The 22,152-nt window shown below is 42.7% G+C and overlaps 1 protein-coding gene and 1 pseudogene across 2 annotated transcripts in view; one reads left to right on the top strand and one right to left on the bottom strand.

Annotated features, from left to right (window-relative positions):
• Positions 1–22,152, top strand: part of LOC146705080 (solute carrier family 23 member 2) — a 71,089-nt gene that overhangs the window by 13,028 nt on the left and 35,909 nt on the right. Inside the window, exons 4-7 of the mRNA XM_085460983.1 lie at positions 1,492–1,675; positions 2,422–2,603; positions 13,778–13,895; positions 15,455–15,611. Of these exons, the coding sequence (XP_085317109.1) occupies positions 1,492–1,675; positions 2,422–2,603; positions 13,778–13,895; positions 15,455–15,611 (641 nt within the window). The remainder of the gene's footprint in view (positions 1–1,491; positions 1,676–2,421; positions 2,604–13,777; positions 13,896–15,454; positions 15,612–22,152) is intronic.
• On the bottom strand, positions 5,603–13,669 carry LOC146705081 (uncharacterized; annotated as a pseudogene). The gene is made up of 2 exons (XR_014921283.1): positions 13,065–13,669; positions 5,603–8,461 (listed from the first exon to the last, which is right to left on the bottom strand). The product of XR_014921283.1 is annotated as an uncharacterized LOC146705081 (transcript).

The following is a 22,152-nucleotide window of genomic DNA, read 5'->3' as shown; positions in this document are numbered from 1 at the left end:
ATCAACACAGCCCAGAAGATCACTGGCTGCTCTCTGCCCAGCCTGGAGGTCACTGCAAACTCTCGGTACCTCAGCAGAGCTGGCAATATCATCAAGGACTACTCTCACCCCAGCAACCAACTGTTTGAACTATTACCGTCAGGCCGACGGTACAGGTCACATAAAACCAGGACAAACAGATTCAGGGATAGCTTCTTTCCCAGAGCTATCACCGTAGTAAATAAGCACAAAAACAATTGAACCTATTCCATACCGTCACTGTCATTATATTATGCTGCTATTCATACTGTCATTATATTAATGATGCTATCCTGTATATATTGTACATACTATTGTTTGAGTACTTATGATTGTTTTTTTTGTACTTTTTATATTTTACATTTATATTTATTATTGAAACTTGCACCAAGGGAGTGGCACTCCAATTTCGTTGTACTCTGTACAATGACAATAAAGGCTATTCTATTCTATTCTATTCAGGTTACTGCCAGGACTTGCTGGGAAGTCCTACCAAGGAGGGGTTAACATTAATATCGCACTACAGCCAAATCCTTTGTTTAAAGAATGAACACTATGGGTGTATTTTATTTAGTTTGAAATTTTTTCTCTGGATGTTTGAATTAGTTTTAAACACAAACTGCATTCTCACTCTTCATTATGAGCATATGGCACGGGGAAAATAGGTACATAACTATGACACGAGTGTAGTCTAAACTAAGAGGAAAGAAATAACATTTGATTTCGTTCCCAAAAAATACATTACAGGACTCTGTAATAACAAAGCCCTTTGGCAGATTACAGTATAATAAAACCAATGGATTGTACACTATACTATACATTTGCAGATAGGTTTTACAAGCACTAACTGATTTGTAAAATGCTGTAAATTAAATTAAATCAGAAAAACACTGTCATATCATAGATAGACTAGAAAATAAACAAACGATTGATCGATACAGGTTGTCGTAAGCTCTATGCAGACAGGTACACATACCACCAAGTCAGATAATGATTGATGGGCTAAGGGAGGAAGACAGGATGAATTGAATGTCACATATTTTGACAAACTTGAAATATCAGGAAAGGGATTCCATTTGTGATAATCAACTGCCAATTCCTAAAGTGTCTAAATGAAGAATGAACCATGGTTCCTCCTCAGCTATAAATAATAAGTCCGCCTAATCTGTGCAGCAATTTATTTTGACAGTTAAATGATTATGTGTGGAGAAAAACATCAGCATGATTATTGTCCATTTGCCACTTAAGGTTAAAGTTAACTTTTAGGCCAATCTTATGGATTGTTATTTCATGAGATTGATCTATATACGTATATACCTGTGTGAGAGAGTAAAATCAGTGTAGTTATTTTGAAAAATAAAAATTATCTTCAGGTTTGCTTTGAGTATACAAAGTCAAGCGTAATCAGAAGAGACTTTACATCATTTGGTCAAGTGACCTTTGACCTTTAACTTTAAAATTATTGACTTGCAGGTTACCAATCCTCCAGGGTGGCACATTCAGTTTCATCACACCAACCCTGGCAATTCTTGCATTACCCAAGTGGCAGTGTCCTGTGCCAAATGCACCTGTGAAACCATTGGTGCAGTTTCATAATGGCACCAGTCCGCTACAAATGGAAAATTCAGATGAGGTCTGGATGACAAGAATGCGTGAGGTATGTTCACTTGTGTGGTTAAAAAAACAAAACAAGGTGTGTGTGGGGGGGGGGTATAAATAAGCAAAGAAGTGAAAAATATGTTGTCAAGACTTAACATTTAAATGTGAAGTTGAATTCATTTTAAGTCCCTCGACAAACAGGAAAAAGGACAGTGTGAAGAACCCAACGAGAGAAAAGCTACATTAAGATAAGACTTTATTGATCCCACAATGGGGAAATTTCTGCGTCACCTCAGCTCGGGTACAGATATCAGAAGGAAATACAAAAATACAAATAAGTACAATCAATGAAGATAGATAGATAGATAGATAGATAGATAGATAGATAGATAGATAGATAGATAGATAGATATTTCTCATCAGAGGCTGCACAGTACATACTATTTAGAAACTGTGGCTAGCTGTCAATGTGAAGTTCTTTGTTAGCATGTGCTCAAATTACACAACTGCTTGAATTCTGCTATTTTTAAATCGCTAATAGACAGTCTGTTTCAATTTTATCTGTCCTAAATTTCAGATTTTGGGTCAAACCAGTGAAAATGTCAGACTTTTAACTTGAACTGTTTTTAGAGTTTCATGTTCTAAAACTGAGTTCTGCAAAAGGCCTAAAACTTAATTTTGAAAGGTTAAAGTCAAACGAAAGCATTATAATGGCAAAAGATGCACAGCATTTAATTTTAGATATGAAACCTTTATGTTGGCATAGGGAATGACATTACGTCCTTATTGTCTTATCTTCCACAGATCCAGGGAGCCATTCTGGTATCCTCTCTCCTTCAGCTCACACTAGGCTTATCTGGGCTGGTGGGCCTTGTGCTAAGATATATTGGTCCTCTGGCTATCGCTCCCACCATCAATCTCATTGGTCTGTCACTGTTTACTGAGGCTGGAAAGAAGTCTGGAGGCCACTGGGGAATAGCTGCTCTGTGAGTTAAAATCCTGATTAGCTTTATGTTGGAAAATATGTTGAAAGAAGTCTCTAAGCTCATCAGAAGTGTCTACCAGTCCTAATTCTGTCTTTATTATATCAAAGCATATAATTCTAACTGGACAGGAAACCCATATTCACACGTTGCTTTACTTGCCACTTGCCTCTATGGTTGCTGTCAAAAGACATAGACTCACCGTGGACCTGAATGTTTTGGTAATACTGAGCTTTCCATAATTCCTCTGAAGTGAATGCTTGCAAAGAAAGGTTTTATGTTCAAATTAGACAGAAATTAAGTTGACCATAGTTAACACAAGTATTGTTGGAGGAGTGAGGCTCAGGCATTCAACCCCAAATAAAACTATACCAGCTGTTAAGCACAGAGCTATAACAACGTACTGCAGTGTACCAGTGGAAATGGTACAAAACACAGTGGACTTAATAATTACAGTGGCAGACTACTTCAGAGTTCTTCATTATAGCTCGAAAGCATCAGTTGTAACTTAGATACAATTGGGTATTACAACAGGGCAATGACCCCAAGCACGCATGGGCTGGTGTAATGAACTGGTTGTGAAATGGATAAACCAGGGCAATGGTAAGCTTTTGCAACACCTTTCTCAAAGTCTTAACCTTAAACTACAAAAATGTGAACAATGCTTGAAAGTCAGGCAAGAGCTACCAAAACCATCTGTGGAATATGCAACTTGCTAAAGGACATTTGATCAAATATTAGATGTAAGACAGATTTAAATGCATCACACATTTATATTTGAGCACTTTTTGTACATACGGTTCATAACTGTAAGTTTATAAGTTTCTTAAGTGTGCTTTCAGGAGTGTAGCTTGCAAATATCTGTTGCTGCCATCGGGCTGTCTCTCATTCCTTGCAATTCCATTAAATGTGCCAAGGGAGCGTTAGCTCACCTCTGAGTGGGGGGCCTCCACATGTTAGCCTATCTACATGATTGGTGGGTCAGAGTACGTGCAGAGATGCAGCTGGCTCTGTCTGTGTTAAACATCCAAGCTCTGGGTTTCTCTGTGAAATTTCAGAGGAGCTTCCTAACCTCAAACCTGCAGAACATTTTCCTCAGGCTGGAAATATCTTTGATTTTTCCTTTTTTTGTTTGCCAGTGGCTACATTTGATTGTGACACATTTCAAAATGATCTTAAAGATGGTATCTGTCATTGTCATAGTGCCACTCACACTGTTAAAAATGATGTTACAGTTCTGTACTCTTTCTCACTGTGGGCATTGTATCACCTTTAGTTGAGGGTGACAATAACCACACCTTCTATGCTAGCTCTCTGCCCCTGAAGGGAGTCCAGGATGCTGCACCAGTGCTCTCAGACTCGGAGGATGTCACTTTCCAAGGTGGTATGCACAGATGTCTCTGTGCAATGGTGTATCGATGAGAAGAGTCTGAAATGCAGTGCAGCATGAGCCACATACCAGTGCTTACCAGCACTCAAGCATTTTCTGTCTCTTAAGAGCCACCCATGTTACAGGCCATCTGAGGCTCTTCTCTCTGGAAGCACTCTTTGTAGAAGCTCAGGTATGGGATATATTTGGCCAGGCGGAAGTAGATCTTATTGCCTCCAGGGCGAACACTCTCTCCTTCTGTTCTATGCCATACCTGGCAAAGAACAAAGACCCGCTCTACCTATGAGAGCAAGTCACCTACTAATCATGAGGTTGGTGGTTCGATCCCTGCCTGCTCCTTGGGCAAGATACTAACCCCAAGTTGCTCTCCGATGCAATGTGTGAATGTTAGATAGAAAGCTCTTGTGTAGAAGAAGCATACAAAAAGAATTCTTTTATGAACGGGTATGAATCGGTGAATGAGTCAGTGTATAGTGCTTTGAGTACTCAGAGCAAAGTAGAAAAGCACAACATAAGAACCAGTCCATGGGAAGACGTGCTCTTAAATGCATATCCGCCAGTAGAAATGATACTTCCAGTTCTAGAAAGCACTTTTATAGTTGGGCGCTGTTTTGATTTGAGGTCCTCTCTCTCCTCCGAGCTGATCATTCTGAAGCCAGTCTCCTCCTCTTTGGTAACTCCCATGACCCCTGTGTACTTATATCCATCTTTTCTGTGTGCCAATAAAGGCTGTGAAACTATTTGATTACCTTTTCCATTGGCTCTGCTTTCTGGTTCACCCTTGGTATTTAATCACACAAATGATGCAAACCTACAAATAAAACAACAAGAAGCCAAAAGAGCCTGACAAACATGAATGCGGACATTTTGAAATGGACACTGAGAGAAATCAAAACACCAAACCAAAATCCTAAAATAGAAATAAAAATAAAATCTTCAAATACTAGAACCACCATGAACATCGACCATTAACCAAGACTGAAATATGGGGTCAAATTCAAAAACCACAATCAGTCTCAAGCATCATGACATTAATTCTATATTGACAAATTTACCCTCATTTATTTTTAAAACATAAATGCCTACTGTGTTAATCCACATCTCCAGCTAAGAATTGTGCCCTGTCTAGTGCTACCCTGTGAAATCTGTCTTCATTTAACATTTCTATCTTGAGATAATGCAGACTAATCCTGTTATATAGAGAGATATTTGTGGGTTTTAAAAGGTTGAGCACATCCACCTCCTGGTGCCATATATGGATAGTAATCAGTCATATCCTTCATAACTTCAGCAGTCTCTCTCTGGCCCTCATCCATCAATAGAAGTGTCAGTCCATATCCTGCAGCTTGTAGAAGCAGACATGGACAGCTTATTTGTAAATCACCTCTTTACTTCTATCTGACCAGTATTCATGCACAGTATGACATCTTTCATCACATTTAAAGTGTTACAAAAACATATCATTTTCAGGTGTCAAGTACCAGCCATGCCTGTTGTGTAAAGTGGCATGTTTTCACTTGCCCTGACCTCCCTGTAACAGTGAACCATGCCCTGCTGTTGGGGGAAAACTCTGTAAAAAACCCAGGAGAAATAAAGACACAATGAGACAAAGTTACTTTCTTTATCAAACGTGTACACGGGTGAGCTGCTAAGAACAACTCACACCATGCACAGTGGCTTGGTAATTTTTATAGGAAAGACAGTGAGAACAGGATAAGAAAATACAAAACAAATAAAATAAACAACTCCATATGTGGCGCTAGTCTCGTCAGCAGAGAGCTGGGAGAAGGCTGTGAGAGATAAAACAATCTAAAACAATATGTCCCAAAACAGTATGTCTTTGCTGAGAAAGTCTAAAAAGATAATTCTAAACTAATCTAACCATAGGCAAAGGGCAGACAAAAGGCATCTTTGTACATTTAAAAGAAGGTAAAGAAACATAGAATCATTTTTCCTGTAACATTCCCTCCTGTTTTAACTTATTTTAAATGTATACAACAATTGTCTATGAAGGTTATTTATTAAGTATCTTAGGCAATTTTTTAATTTCCAAAATCTTCAAAATGTCAGCATAGCAGAAATGGCAGTCATTTGGTCTAAAGAATAAAACAAAAGAAAATAATAAAAAGAAAAACATAGTAAATGAAAATCATAGTAAATGAAATAACAAGTGGAATAAACAAGAAAAAATAATAAAACTACAAAAAATAAAGGATAAAAACCTTATATTTTAAAACGAAAACTTACAAAAAATAAAAGGATGAAAAGTAAAATGAAAACTTTATATTTAAAAATGATGAAAACCTAATATGTAAAATGAAAACTTCAAAAAATACAAGGATGAAAACCTTATATTTAAAATGATGCAAACCTTAAATTGAAAACTTTATATGTAAAATAATGAAAACTTCATATTTAAAATGAAAACTTTATGTTTAAAACTGAAGACTTCAAAAAAATAAGAGTATGAAAACGTTATAAAAATGAAAAACTTTATGTTTAAAAGTCAAGACTTCAAAAAAAATAAAAGCATGAAAACTTGCATAACCTACTAATGTTTTAATCAGTGCATGATCACTTGACAAGTCATTTTTAATCACCACGTCATTTATTAGCAGCTAGTACAAGTTCTCCTCTAACAGAATTGCAACGGGATGTTGTTCTTCTTCAGGCACGGCAACATAAGCAGTCATTGTAGTTGTTATCATCTGTGAAATCATTACTCTTAGGCATGGCAACACACACAACACTAATATGAGCAGTGCTATCATGATGAGACCTAGAAGGAAAAATGGCTTTGCTACAGCAGCCAGCCATGAACCGCTGAACAGCCAGTCCAGCCAGCTTTGTGCTGTAGCTGCTCCATGTGTGTTCAGTGACATATTTTTGCAGAGCGGTCAAATTCTGCAAAGCTTCATAAATGTCTCCTCCAGTTTCGTATCCATCAGGGATAAAAGTGCAACATGTTTCCCCGATCAGCTTGCAAACTCCTCCTTGTGATGCTGTTAGCAGGTCTAGTGTCAGTCTGTTCTGCAGCACCATCGTTCTGATGGCCTGCTGTTCTCCTGCTAAGGCGGTTCCCAGGGTCTTAGTCAAGTTGATGTATCGTAGCAGAGCATATCGGTTGATTTCCACATGATCCCGCACCTCGGCAACTCCAATGCCGGGGATCAAGCTCTGTAAGAATTTCACTCCTCCTCCCCAGATGCGAAACTCTCCCGGCACTCCAGTGTCCACTGTAATGCCGAAAGAATTGGGGGAGGCGATGTCCACTTCACGTCTCTGCCGGCTGCTTGGGTGATGTGCAACACTTTGCATGAAGAAAACGTGATCTGATAATTCCACCAGGGCGCACAGACCTCCCCAACCTTCAGGGAGTGACAGATAAGCCTTGTTGCCACATAGGAAGTACCAGTCAGCCAAAACTCTGGTTCCTCTGCTGCTGGGTGCCGTCCGTGCACATCCTGTCTGGTACTGAGTCTTTGTTTGTAGTGGCATTCGGTAGCTGTAGTCGGAGCGACAGTTTAGGCCCATCAGCGTCGTGTTACTGGCACAGGTGGCGTTGATTGAACAGGCCATACACTTCCTCTCGTTCCTTGGTGGGCAGAAAGTGTATATGTGCTTACATAGGTGAGTAGGCAGCTCCCCCACTGCCCGCGAGCCATTGTTCATCACACATACTGGCAGTTGTGATGCGTTCAGTTTGTTCAGTAGAATTACATCAGGCAGCGGGTCTGAGACTTGGGGCCAGGTCAGTAGGTATGTCTGTCCGGAACAGTTCACATTTGTGAGTGATGATGACCTCCAGGTTGCTTTTGCTGGGATGCTGTAGTTGGCTTTGGACCAAAGAGTACCGTAGCCTGGATGTGTTGCCAGGCCCAACAGACACCAACTGCGATCTTCAGGTATGCTGTACGGCCACAGGCCAGACGTCTGTGAGGATAGGGGCATATGGGTACATGCATAGCAGTCAGTTTTGTTATTCAAATGAGCTGTAGTGTTCATAAACTGCCACCAGAAGTTAGTGGCGTAGCCATGGGGAAACTTGGTGTACTTTCCTTTGTCATACAGTGTCTGCCTTTTCTCCATATAGCGTGACTTGTTGTCCCTCATGGAAGCAAAGGTGAGGAGCCCGGCCATGGTCAGGGCCGCTGCAGTTGATAAGAGCCACCACCTCATGACGACGGAACACACCCTCCTGTCGCGAGTAGACCCCCCGGCCAGGAAAGCTGACCCCTCCACCGGGCGAGATCACAACAAGTAGGCAAGCCTGCCGTCAGCTGTGTTTAGATGGCTTCACTGACACGCCTGCAGTGACTCTGATGGATCCAGGATGGTCGTTCCGCAATTTTGCAAGCGGTCGGTGTAGTGAGGAGGACTTGGTATGGCCCCTCCCACCTGGGTGTGCTCCAGTTTTTCCTTTGGAGCACCTTGATCAGAACCCAGTCACCGGGCTTTAGTCTGCAAGACACTGGAGAAACATCATCAGGTTGTTGATTATGTACAATGATCTCTTTGTTTTCTAACAGCTTAGACATCCATTCTGCTAATGTGTTTTCTCTGATTGCTTTGTCTATTGGTTGACTGGTAATAGGCAGTGGAAACGGCCTGCCATGAATGATTTCAAATGGAGTTAGTTTATGGGAGCCTTGTGTTAAGCGCATCCACATTTTCACTAAACCCAAACATTCAGGCCACGGCCTTCCTGTTTCTGCCATGCATTTCCTGAGCCTTTGTTTTATAGTGCCGTTAGTTCTCTCTACAAGGCCTGCGCTCTGAGGGTGATAAGCACAGTGGTGTTTTATGCTGAAACCGAGTGCTTCAGAGACCTTAGTGATGACATCATTTACAAAATGAGTGCCGTTGTCTGACCGTATCAAAGCTGGGATGCCATATGTGGGTATGAAGTGATTGCACAGGCACTTTGCTACTGAAATTGCATCTGCCTTTTTCACTGGATAGATTTCCGGCCACTTTGAGAACACGTCTATAACCACTAGGGCGTATTTTGACCCTTGACATTCGCTTAGTTCAATAAAATCCATATGAATTGTGTGAAAAGGATGAGGCGGAGTTGGAAAACGGCCTCTTTGTGGTCGCAGGTTACCCTGAGCATTATATTTTTGACACGTCATGCACGTTCTGACAAATTGTTTTGCTGAAGTTTCAAAATTTACAGTGTAGAAATGAGAGTTGACAATACAGGGCATTCCCCCCCGATGACAAATGCGTACAGCCATGAGTCACTAATGCCGCCATCTTGTGGAGCGATTTTGGCAACACTGGCTTGCCATAACACATCATTAAATCGTTTGTCAGAACTGCGCCGTGTTTTAGCCATTTTGCCTGCTCTGCTGTGCTTGCTGCTTTTTGTTCATTTTTCAACACATCCAGTGGAATCTGATGTGTGTTTACTGCCATCAATGTGATGTTTGCCTGTTGTGCCGCCTGTTTTGCTGCTCTGTCAGCAAAATTGTTGCCTGTAGTAATGAAAGAGTCAGTAGGCGTTGTAAGAGGTTGGCATGCTGGTTTGCCAGTTGGTGTAATCATTCCTCTGTTATGCCAAATTTTTTGCAAAATGATGCACAGCAGAGAAAACATACTGGCTGTCTGTATGTATGTTTATTAGTTTGTCTTTGTGTATTTAGCTTTCGCGTATCACAGCTATCAGCTCAGCGCTCTGTGCAGGACATGAAGAAGAAAGTGGTTTTGCTTCTATTATTTTACTATCTGTGGTTACTGCGTAACCTACACAATTTTGGCCTGTGCTGTAAGGTCAAATGCTGTTCTCCTAGCTTCCACACTTGCTGATCATAAGGTGGATCTGGGCCTGGAGTTTGTTTAAATCTCAGAATGTTGTGATACTCGGTCGGTTTCTGGCACTCAGGTGTAATACCAGAAAAGAATGGCATGACGGGTCATATATGCATTTAATAAAGCACCTGCGGCCACTTGCTGTGTGTACTAGTTCTAAAAGGGCAGTTAATTGTTGTACAGTTGTGTGGCCTGAAGCTGACTTTGCAACTAATTTGTCCTCTACTCCTACAATCTCGTGGGAAGTGACCTTCCTCTCCACGGTTCTAGCAGGCGTTGTCTCTATGTTATCTGCTGTTTCTGCGTGGCTGTCTGCATCCTTAGTGTTTGTGACTTTGCTCGCCTCTCTGTTCCTGATAGCCACCTGTGGATTAGTGTTTTAGTCTATTGTCAACAGTCAGCCTTATTTTGAAGTTACAGAAAGCTTCTTCTTTTTTGTTTGTCTTGGTTTGGGAGAATAGATGCAACACTACATTTTCACTTAAGGCAGTTTTAAATAATTTCTAGTTTTTCAAACAATTCATGGATCTCACACATTTCAAACTTTCAAGTTAGGGTTGTTTCCCATTTATACATATATATATATATATATATATATATATGTATATATATATTTAACTTTGCATAGCTCACAGCTCTAAACCTAGGCATTTTTCAATCATATGCCTAATCACTATGTGTCACTGTGACTCTCAAGTATTGTCACAAGTTCGTTTAAATTCGTTTCCAAAACCAACAAAATAATCAAACAAAAACAAAAAACATAAACGTGTCAGGACACAAAAGAAAAAAGAAAAATGCTGCCACCCGAACAAGGCAGAAGTCTCCATATGTTGGCTTGTAATAGCATGCAGCTTGTAACATGGTAGACTAATGTGCCTGTGTTAATTCAGCTCCATATTATTGTGTGAAGTTGCACTGGGTTGGGAGTGGTTTTGTGTGTGTCACATTTTTGGTGAGCCAATGGCTGGAATGGGGTTGGACTAATTAGAGGCAGGTGTACTTGATTGCACTGATACACTGGTCTTCTTATAGCCCACACTACAAACACTGCTGTGTTGTTTTGTCTCTCTGTGCAGTCCAGGGCCTATTATATGCCACAGCCTAAAGGCAGCAGAGTTGCAGAGGCTTGAGTGACCACTGACTATATGCTTGCAGGGTGGTGGGTCTCCAAGGACAACTTCTAACCCTGTTAAAGGCAACATGTGGAGTGCAACTTGGCTGTGTGGCATAGCTGGCTCTGGCCTTGGGACTGTGTGTTTTTATACAATTCTTAAGTGGGACACTGGACTGTTTTATCCTTTATCTCTTGATATATTTTTTGTCAATAAATTATCTTTTAGAATTTTATTGACTGACATCTTTTTGCCCACGACTGAGACGGTTGGTCAGACCTAGAGTCTTTCTTTGGGTGTGTTACAGCAGCTTCTGCTCTAAAAGAAACAAATGAATAAAAAGAAAAGAAAATGTGGAACATGCTCATCAGCTTAGCAGTGTCTACATATTTAATTCAGCTTCTCAATCCTGTAGTTTTAGCTGTTGTCTACAGGGTTTTGCTTATTGGTTGTTATTATAGGTGTGCTCTATATCTCAGCAATGTGTCATTCTAGGATGATAAGTTTCAAGCTGGTCAAGTGCCTCTATGCACTTCATTAGTTTAGTTATTCTCCGTATTGTCTTCATCTCACATGTCATTACACTGAGTTTCAGCAAACCTTAAGCTTGATGCAGACTACTGCTTAACAATTATTCACCTCACATCATAACCGATTAAGGTGCCTCTTCATATTAATATTATGTCATTGTTAATATTATCCTCTTTGTCTTATATGACAGCAATAGCATATTATAATATTTTATCAGTGTGTACCATTATACTACTACTGAGCCAATTTGTTAGTTAGGATCATCTTATTCAGCAAACAGATAATTTAGAATTCATCCAATCTGCGGTCACATTTGTTCTCTCTGTTGCATGGCGGACCAGGCAGTTCTATTATAATATATTATTTATATTTCATTTTGTATCCATCAAGGGCTTCAGATGACCTGCAGAATCATCCTTTTCCCAAGGTGGAGACAGTTACCTTTTCACACACTGTCCTTGGCTGAACAATGACACAGCCTTAATATACCTTATTTATTTTATTAAAATATTTTCGTGTGAATTATTTGCTTTATATTCATTTTATACATGCTGGGCATGGTCATCATGCCAACTGTGTTTCATTGTTAATATCACTTTACAGGTTGTTATCCTTGCTATTATTAATTTCAAATACTCTAAAGATAATTTCTACTGTAATTTTCCCTTTGTTCATCTTTATTTCGTACTTTTTATATTTATATCTACTCAGTGGGGTCTGTTTTCAACCCTTTTAAACTACTTCAGACTACCTTGATCTCTAGTTTTCACTTAATAAGGGATTATTAAGTTCTTCCTGATATGGGTGGTGCTGCAGATGCGGCTGCAGGAATGAGTGATGGCTTTCTAAAAGGGTTGTGGGAACTGCACAGTGTCTCGTCTTCTGGTTTTACTAAACTGGTAGTTGAGTTCTATTCTTCTGACTGTTTATATTTTGTTTTCTTAAATCTCTCAGTTTACAGACACTGTTTTTGTCCGGCGTCTGGACTTTTCTTTTCTCACCACTGCTCGTCAGCAGGAGTGAGTTTTAATTTCACTTGCTTGATTACCCATCTTATTTATGTATTTACTTATTTTTGTTTAAGTAATATATACACGATACAGCTGCTATCACCTTCACTGGTATTAGAGACGAGAGTGGTTGCTCACACGCCCTTCTACTTTCGGACTATTTCCAAAAGCGGTGTGAACTTTACGAGACGGAACTCGACCGTTCTCTCAACTCACCAGCACGTCAGTGAATAGCAGTAAAAGAAAAACACAGTAGGAGCAGCTCAGTCTCTTATTGGACCGTGAAAATTCAGCTTGCTCCATTAATTAAAACAATACACACACACACACATTCACAGCTTCGACGCGCGCGACCGGAACCCTTATAATAAGGGGAGCTCCCAGAGCTACTTACTCCCTAGACCCAGTCTAGACCCAGCTGGGGGAGCTACCCAGAGCTCCAAAGCTACCAGTCGACGAGCTCCCAGAGCTACCAGTCGACGAGCTACGCTACCAGTCGACGAGCTTCCAAAGCTACCAGTCGACGAGCTACTTCCGCTATTTTAAATTCCCTGAATTCAAAATGCGCTTTTACGCAAGATTGTGTCAGTGTGTCTGTATCTACCTGGTCAGTGTCGCCGGGTCTGGTCCACCTCGATCGGGTCCCACCACCGTGGGTCGCTTTCTAAGACGTTGGCCAAGACTCGAATTTAACGCTCTTGGTCTTTTATCACACACCTAGTATGTGAGCTGTCGACAGGCGAGCAACGTGGACTGGTCACGGAGATGGGACACGATGGAGGCGCTCCGGCTCCGAAGGACCAAGAAATGTTGGGGGAAAACTCTGTAAAAAACCCAGGAGAAATAAAGACACAATGAGACAAAGTTACTTTCTTTATCAAACGTGTACACGGGTGAGCTGCTAAGAACAACTCACACCATGCACAGTGGCTTGGTAATTTTTATAGGAAAGACAGTGAGAACAGGATAAGAAAATACAAAACAAATAAAATAAACAACTCCATATGTGGCGCTAGTCTCGTCAGCAGAGAGCTGGGAGAAGGCTGTGAGAGATAAAACAATCTAAAACAATATGTCCCAAAACAGTATGTCTTTGCTGAGAAAGTCTAAAAAGATAATTCTAAACTAATCTAACCATAGGCAAAGGGCAGACAAAAGGCATCTTTGTACATTTAAAAGAAGGTAAAGAAACATAGAATCATTTTTCCTGTAACACCTGCTAAAAAGAAATTCCACAAATAGCTGGAAGCAAGGGCCAAGCCTTTGGGGAAATTACTATGATTAACACATTTTATCCCATTTTCTTTTTTCCTATAGCACAGTGGGTCTGATTCTACTGTTCTCCCAATATCTCAGCAACGTTGATGTTCCAATGGTTTCTTACAAGAATAAAAAATGGATGGTGTTCCAGTATCCACTCTTCAAGCTGTTCTCTGTGAGTTGTCAAAATTTCCAAGTCTAATATGTTTCACTTGCTTTCCGTTGTGATAAAAAAGATCAAATTAAATGATGGGACCCCAAAAAAACAGTTTCGACCATCCTAACCTTGCTTCATAAAAAATTTAATGAAAAATAAGTTGTGAAATCATGTGGAGTCAAGTCAAAGTCTGCCAGTCAAGTTAGACTTGAAAAAACTAAATGTTGTCTATTTGTATAATAGACAACATTTGTATACTGAAAACAAGTTTACAATTTGACTTTTTGTTAAACACTAGTATGTTGAATCTGCCTTTTAACTCTGTGTAGGGATGATATTGCCTCTACTTTTAAACATTATTATGGCAGTCTATAGTGCTGATAACATTACACTGGGAAAAAAATCTTTTGAAAAAATCGTTTTGAAAATAGAAAGAAAAAATAATATAATTTATTTTTAAGCTGTTGTTCTTTCCTCTTTCATGTTCATGCAATGGGATACCTTGAAAGTGTCTGTGCTCGGCTGAAACACAATCCTTTTGTGGCTCCCAAGAAGACAGCAAGCATCAAAACTTGGCATGCTTTCAATAAACATTTTTCTAGAATGAGATCTGTTTCATATCAGCAGCTACATCTCTGCTGCAGATAAAAGAAAATTAAAAAAAGTTTTGATGACAGCATCATCCATGGCTTTCTTTTTAAGCTACTAAAAAAATAGAGATTTAAAAGAATGGCAAAAGATCAAATGGTGGGTAGAAATATTTCCAGAAAAGTCTGAAAACACCAACAACATCTAAATGCCTGTTGATATTAGAGTAAACAATGCTTAACTGCTCTAGCTATTCATCAGTATTCATTATCATAAAATATGGTATTTTTCTTTCTATCTAAGAAAAGATTGTGTACACATAATGTGTACCCACACATAATGTGTACCCACAAACAAAAGTACACACAATCTTCTGTCAAGTCATATTCTTTTTTAGGCTATCATTATAATGGATATGATACTTGGTAACTGAAATCTTCTAGAATTAATTATCTCAAGTTTACCCATGAACTTTCCATGAATCCCACTCAGTTATCTTCATTCATGGATTCTACAGATCAATGTATCATGATGACTTTAAGGCAGAAATTTAGATAATATAATGAGCTCATTCTGCTTGCATGTTTGCCTGACTATGAGTTATGCTTTCACTTTCCTCGATATGTCCTAAATAAAAGCATTCATGTGCACAGTTCTTTTCTCCCATGTAATCCCTGTACAAATGCGATGATTAAAAAAAACCCACTGGAGTCCCAGACAAACTGTATGCACATGTATTCAGGCTCATATTTATGACAGCTGCAGAAGTACATCTACCAAATTGATCAATAATGTGATCGTGCTTAAGCTGTCACCACCATCTTACATTTGACGAAGGGGTGTGGATGGAAAGGGCTGGTTTATTGGTTTTAAGATAGATTCACGTGGAACATCTTATCACCTCAAAGTGTTACTGAAAACAAATTCGGACTTGCATTTTTTGTATTAGTTAAATTTTTTGTTTTTCTGTTTTTGATAACAAATTCCAGGTTTTGTTTGGCATGTGTGGTGGCTGGCTTATCTGTTTCTTGCTGACCATTTTTGATGTCCTGCCTTCAAAGTCTGATAAGTATGGCTTCTCAGCCAGAACCGACATAAACCTGGATGCTGTTACAAACTCTCCATGGTTCCATGTGCCTTATCCTGGTAAGTGAATAGGTATCATACTTCAAACAGTTCTTTTATTTTACTATATATATATTTTTGTTTACTTTTTTAATTTTCTTGAACACCTTTCCTCAGAAATCTTTAATTTTAGTAGTTGTAATACCCTTATTAGGGAAACTACTTTGCTTCATAAACATATAAAGTTGCAAAAGTCCTGTAGTAACTGCATTATTAAAGATCTGCCATTTATTGCTGTATTACAAATAAAGTAAAAATTCTTAGAAGTTATGTTACCATTTGGCTTGCTTGCTTCTCATTAGGCTACTCTTGATAAACATGCAAAACTGTGGTTAGTTAACCCTTTAAGACCTACCATAGAACCAAGTCCGCCAGAGCTTATATTATATTTTTACATGCTGTAGTGCCATGTTTGGGAGCATTTCAAGTTGCTATACATCAATACAACCATTATAGCCCAAATTTTAATAATATGTATGCATTAAGTGCATAGTAATTGTTGGAAAAAATGTTGAAAGAAGTTTTTGCTTTTTTAACATATGAGTCATTCCTACTATTCGGTGCCATTTCAGTGTGATCACTCTTCATCAAAAAATACAAAATTTTGAATTATTTTAACATTTCATCTAAAAGAGGGATTTTCAACCTATAAGAAAAATGTATTGGTCCAGCTAAGGATATTATATTATAATATTTTTTAAAATCAAAGTCTTTACCCATGACGTGCCAAATGTCCACCCTGTTACAGGACATTCAATTTTCTATTAATAACTGTTTTGAATACACAGTTATAGTAATATTTACATTTTCTAAAAGCTACAATGTCCCTTTTTAAAATCTGCAAGGAAATTTCATGTTACAGTGCATAGCAATAACAGGGGTGACGGTAACAGGGGGGAGATTTTATGCTAAACTTAGCCATTACTACTAGTATGATGAACAACAAGCTAGTACATGGTGACCACTGGGAACCATTTTTAACATGTTTATTAGCCATATTATAAAAATTACAAAAAAAAAATTGTTTCCACTATTAATAAGCGTAACAGGTTGGACGTGTTATGCTTTGCCACATTACAAAATCTTGCTAAAACATTGAAAAAAGGGTTGATTAAAGAGTGGTACTTACTCGTCTTCTTCTTGAAAGTTTTCCCTCCAAAATATGTTACATCCGGGAGTGTCATGTGACTAAAAGAATAATCAGGTGATGTGTTCTATGGAATTCTTATCAGAGTAACAGGGGTGACAGTTGATTCAGGGACACAACATTTTTTAAAGATTTTAAGTATTAAACATGCATTAATAATAAAAAAGAACATTTGATGAGGAACATTAGAAATAAGCCAATCCAGAAATGATGAAAAATCTAGATTTTTTTTTTTTTTTTAAGTTATATTTGTAACTGAAGTCGAGCAAGCATGACTGGGGACATAGTACTTTATTGACTCGTGCTAAAATAAAAGTAATTTACTTTTAATGTATTTATCCTGTGTATATATCAATGTGTTCTATGGTAGAGGGGGGTTAAACATACAAGAAAATGGTTTAGAAATAAGCATTAGACAAGTTTTACACTAAATATACCATATTATGTCATTAGGACTCAAATGGCACCGAATAGTAAGAATGACCCATATAATACAGAAATTTAAGAGGCTTATCCCTCAAAACTGTAAATACAAAATAGTTGCACAAAATAGTTTCCAACCACAGGAAATTTATTTTGAGTGTCTTCATAGTTTTATTTTTGAAAGACAACAATTTTTATGTACTGCAGGAAAAACGAAAATAAATATTATAGTGCAAATTTGCAAAAAAAAACAAAAAAAAAAACAGCATATGCATCAAAATAAACTATTTCCAGCAGTGCAATATGAGTCCTAAGCATCCCAGAAACGACACAGAAAGTCATAAAGTCAAACATAATTTTTAAAAACACCAGTATAGGCTTACAAGGCCCTGATGGTAAAAAACTACATTTCCGAGATTATGACGTCACTCCCTGTTTCGGGCAGGTAATGGCGGACATGTGATAGTTCTATTCCAGCGTAGGAAGTGTTACGAACAGCTGATCGGATCGGCAATATTATGTTTTTGTTGCTGCAAGCGCTTTTTATGCAATTTTTGCAAAGCTACATGTGGAAGGAAACTGTGACCTAGGAAAAGCTGATGGCATAAGATGTAAGTACAACTCCTCCGGTTTCATATGCAAAAAAAAATATTGCGCTAGCTTACGTGGTTGCAGTTCTACCAGGATTTAAAAATAGTTATGCAAAACAGAGCGTGCCTGCTCCGACCGGCTTTAAAGGGTTAAATGTTGCACAATTGCTGTTAACTGATTCACACATGATTAGATATGAAACTAGACATTTATTTATGATTGATTGCTTAATGCGTATCTGCTAAAACCTTGGTATGTAAGTGAAGAGTGACAGATTGATTGACTGTATCATTCAGGGCATAACACCTTGTGCCAACAGTCAGTTTGCTCTGACTGGTAAGAAGTCATGTGGGATTTGACTGCGGAATGTCTGTTTTGTAGTTTGAAAGAACACATGTTTGTAGAGGATTGGGACCTTTTTTAAAAACAAAAACAAAAAGGAGATCAAAGCAAAACAATATCATTTTGTAACAGGAACAATATATAGTCCAGGTAAGGGTATAAAATGCATTTCCCTGTTGGAAACTCACAGGTTCAGCTTGATGTCAGTATTTTTTTATTCAATAAACATGCTGGGAAAGTCAGCTGTAGGACTTTAGTTGTTTGCACCTGTGGCGTGGGTGTGGTCCTTGGCCAGCTGCAGAGGAGGGGTGACGCAGTGAGCTCCCGGGGCGGCGCAGGGGCGGGGTGAACAGGTGTGCTGGGATCTGACAGTGATTGTGTCTCTTTATATGTTGGCAGTGACAGACGGAGACGGAGGTGACAGCAGAGAAAGAGAGCGCGGGAGTATATGTGTCCACGTACAACCCCGAGTTTAATAAAAAGTTCTGCATTGTCAAAGTCGCTCCGGCTGGTATTTCTTGGGTCCACCGTTACACTGGTGCCGAAACCCAGTCGTGATGTCCGGTCCCCTGCCGGCTCCCCCTGCTCCCCCGGCGGCGCCGCCGCCCGCGCCGCTGCTGCAGATCTTGGGCCAGATGATGGTGGACATGGCGGCGATGGCGGCTCGTCAGGCGGCCACGCAGGACCAACAGTTGGCGTTGCTTCGCCTGCAATCGGAGCAGCAGACCGCGGCTCTGGGGCAGCTGCTGGGGAATGCGGCCGCGCCGGCTCCCGCCCCTCCGCTGTCGGTGACGTTGCACCGGATGCAGGATGGGGAGGACCCGCTGGTTTTCATCGAGGCTTTCCAGGCCACGGCGGTGGCCTGTCGTTGGCCGGAGGAGGAGTGGGCCGCCCGGCTGCTGCCGCTTCTGTCGGGTGAGGCCCAGACGGCGGCGCTGAGCCTGCCCCCCGGCTCGCGGGGGGTGTTCGAGGACGTGTGCCGGGCGGTGCTGGATCGTTTGGGGCTCTCCCCAGAGGATTACCGCTGTCAGTTCCGGGCCAGCAGGATGTCGGGGGGGGGAGCGGCCGTTTGCCTGGGCTCGGCAGCTGGAGGATGCGGCAGCAAGGTGGCTGCGACCGGGCCCCTCGGCTGGGGAGACGCGGATGCTGAACATGGTCGTCCTCGAGCAGTTCGTGGGAGGCCTGCCCGAGGCGACGGCTCGTTGGGTTCGCTGCCACCGCCCGGCGGATTTGACGGCGGCGGTGACGCTGGCAGAGGACCATCTGGCGGCCGACCCGGTACCGGGCCGTGAGGAGCCGCGGCGGGGCGCCCGTGTTCCGCCGCCCAGGCCACCGGCGGCGGCGTCGCAGAGGAGAGGCGGCGGCCCTGCGGGAACGGAGCAGGCAGCAGGGTGGAGCCCCAGGAACCCGTTCCGGCCGCTGCTTCCCGCCGGAACCCCGGCGGCCACTGAGGTTGCCCCGGAGCCACGGGGAGCCGCACAGACGCCGGGGCCGGACTGTTGGAAGTGTGGGCGGCCGGGGCACCTGCGCCGAGACTGTCCGCTCATGGAGGTGGGGCAGGTGTTCCGCGTTGCCGGCGCTCCAGCGCCCGCCCCCGGTCCAGGAGTGACGTACCGCGTGCCGGTAAGGTGTCAAGGGGGTATTCGCCATGCTTTGGTGGACACGGGCTGCACGCAGACTCTGGTCCACCAAAGTTTGGTTCGCCCCGGGGCATTGTTGGAGGCTGACTGGGTGGAGGTTAAATGTGTGCACGGGGATATTCACAAGTACCCAGTAGTGTCACTGTTGCTGAAATTCAGGGGCAAAACGCATAGAGTGAAGGCGGCGGTTAGCCCGCGCCTGTCGCATCCCCTTATTTTGGGTACGAATTGGCCGTGGTTCCACAGCTTACTGGGGCAGTACGCGGGGATGCGATCGCGGTCTGTAAATTCGTGTGACGTTTGCGCGGCGCTCGGCGGTGACGCGGGGTCGACCGACGCTGACTCTGGGGGGGAGGAGGAGGCGGGGACTTCCACGGAAGCCCCGCCGCCTCCCGTTGTGTACCCCACGGAAGATTTTCCACTACAGCAGTCTCGGGACGACACCCTACGCTCAGCCTATGACCAAGTGATGGATATTGATGGTCGCTCGGTGCGCCCCGACGCTGCGCGAACGTACCCTCATTTCCAATTGCGGAACGATCGGCTTTATAGAGTGAGCCGTGACACTCACACTAATGAAATCCGCACACAGTTATTGGTGCCGCAAAGCCGCCGGGAAATGATTTTCCAGGCGGCTCATTCGAACCCCATGGCAGGGCACTTGGGTGGCGAGAAAACTCTGGAGCGCATAATGGCCCGATTCTATTGGCCGGGCATTTGGGCCGACGTGCGCCGCTGGTGTGCGTCGTGCCCCGAATGCCAGCTGGTTAACCAGCCGGCCGTGCCAAAGGCGCCGTTGCGCCCATTACCGCTGATGGAGATCCCGTTTGAGCGTATTGGCATGGATCTCATCGGGCCATTGCACCGGAGTGCACGCGGCTATCGCTTTGTGCTGGTCCTGGTGGACTACGCAACGCGGTACCCGGAAGCAGTGCCGCTACGCACCATTTCAGCGAAGAGTGTGGCGCAGGCACTGTTTCAGGTCATCTCCCGAGTCGGTATTCCGAAAGAAATACTGACTGACCAGGGCACGTCGTTCATGTCGCGCACATTGCGGGAACTGTACGAATTACTGGGTATTAAATCTATTCGGACCAGCGTCTACCACCCTCAGACTGATGGGTTGGTGGAGAGGCTGAATAAGACTTTAAAATCCATGATTCGTAAGTTCATTCGCGAGGATGAACGCAATTGGGATCGCTGGTTAGACCCTCTGTTGTTTGCAGTGCGGGAGGTGCCCCAGGCCTCCACGGGATTTTCTCCCTTCGAGCTGTTATACGGCAGGAAGCCGCGGGGGGGTGCTCGACCTGATTAAGGAAAACTGGGAGGAAGGTCCGAGCCCTGCGAAAAGTGAAATTCAGTACGTGCTGGACCTGCGAGCAAAGCTGCACACACTGGGGAGGCTCTCACGGGAGAATTTGCTCCAGGCCCAGCAGCGGCAGCGACGCCTGTACGACAGAGGGGCTAGACTCAGGCAATTTTCACCGGGAGATAAGGTGCTTGTGTTACTTCCTTCTTCCAGCTCTAAATTGCTCGCCAAGTGGCAAGGACCCTTCGTGGTCACACAGCGAGTGGGGGACGTTGATTATGAAGTGGTACGGTCGGACAGGGGCGGGGCCACGCAGATTTACCACCTCAACCTCCTCAAAGCCTGGAGGGAGGCGGAGACCGCTTCTCTAGTGAGCTTGGTAAGAGGGAGAGATGAGTTGGGGCCGGAGGCGCCAAAGTCTAGCATCCCCGCCTCCCTCCATTGCAGTGACCATCTCACACAGGCCCAGAGGGCGGATGTTGCTGCATTGCAACAGCGCTTTGCCGACGTGTTCTCCCCCTTGCCCGGCCGTACTTCTCTCATAGAGCACCATTTTGAGACGCGGCCTGGCGTGACGGTGCGTTCACGGCCCTACAGGCTGCCGGAACATAGAAGGCAAATTGTTTTCCGGGAATTGAAGGAAATGCTGAGGCTGGGAGTAATAGAAGAATCACACAGTGCTTGGTGTAGCCCCATCGTCCTTGTAGTAAAGAAGGATGGGTCTATACGGTTCTGTGTCGATTATCGCAGAGTGAATGAGGTGTCACGTTTTGATGCTTATCCCATGCCCCGGGTCGACGAGCTCCTGGACCGGTTGGGCACCGCTCGCTTTTTTACGACTCTGGATTTAACCAAGGGCTACTGGCAGATTCCCTTGTCTCCAGAGTCCCGGGAAAAGACGGCCTTCTCCACTCCGTATGGGTTGTACCAATTCGTGACGCTTCCGTTCGGCTTGTTCGGCGCCCCTGCCACTTTTCAGCGCCTCATGGACCGGGTGCTGCGGCCCCACGCTGCCTATGCTGCCGCCTACCTAGACGACGTCATCATTTACAGTGACACGTGGGCGGGGCATGTGCGGTGTGTGGCCGCAGTGCTGGAGTCCCTGAGGCA

This window comes from Copadichromis virginalis, linkage group LG7 (genome assembly GCF_057382275.1).
Source record: "Copadichromis virginalis isolate Kocher_CV1m ecotype Utaka linkage group LG7, C_Virginalis_male_GT1.1, whole genome shotgun sequence".
Classification (NCBI taxonomy): Eukaryota; Metazoa; Chordata; class Actinopteri; order Cichliformes; family Cichlidae; genus Copadichromis; species Copadichromis virginalis.
This window is presented reverse-complemented; position numbering and strand designations above follow the sequence as displayed.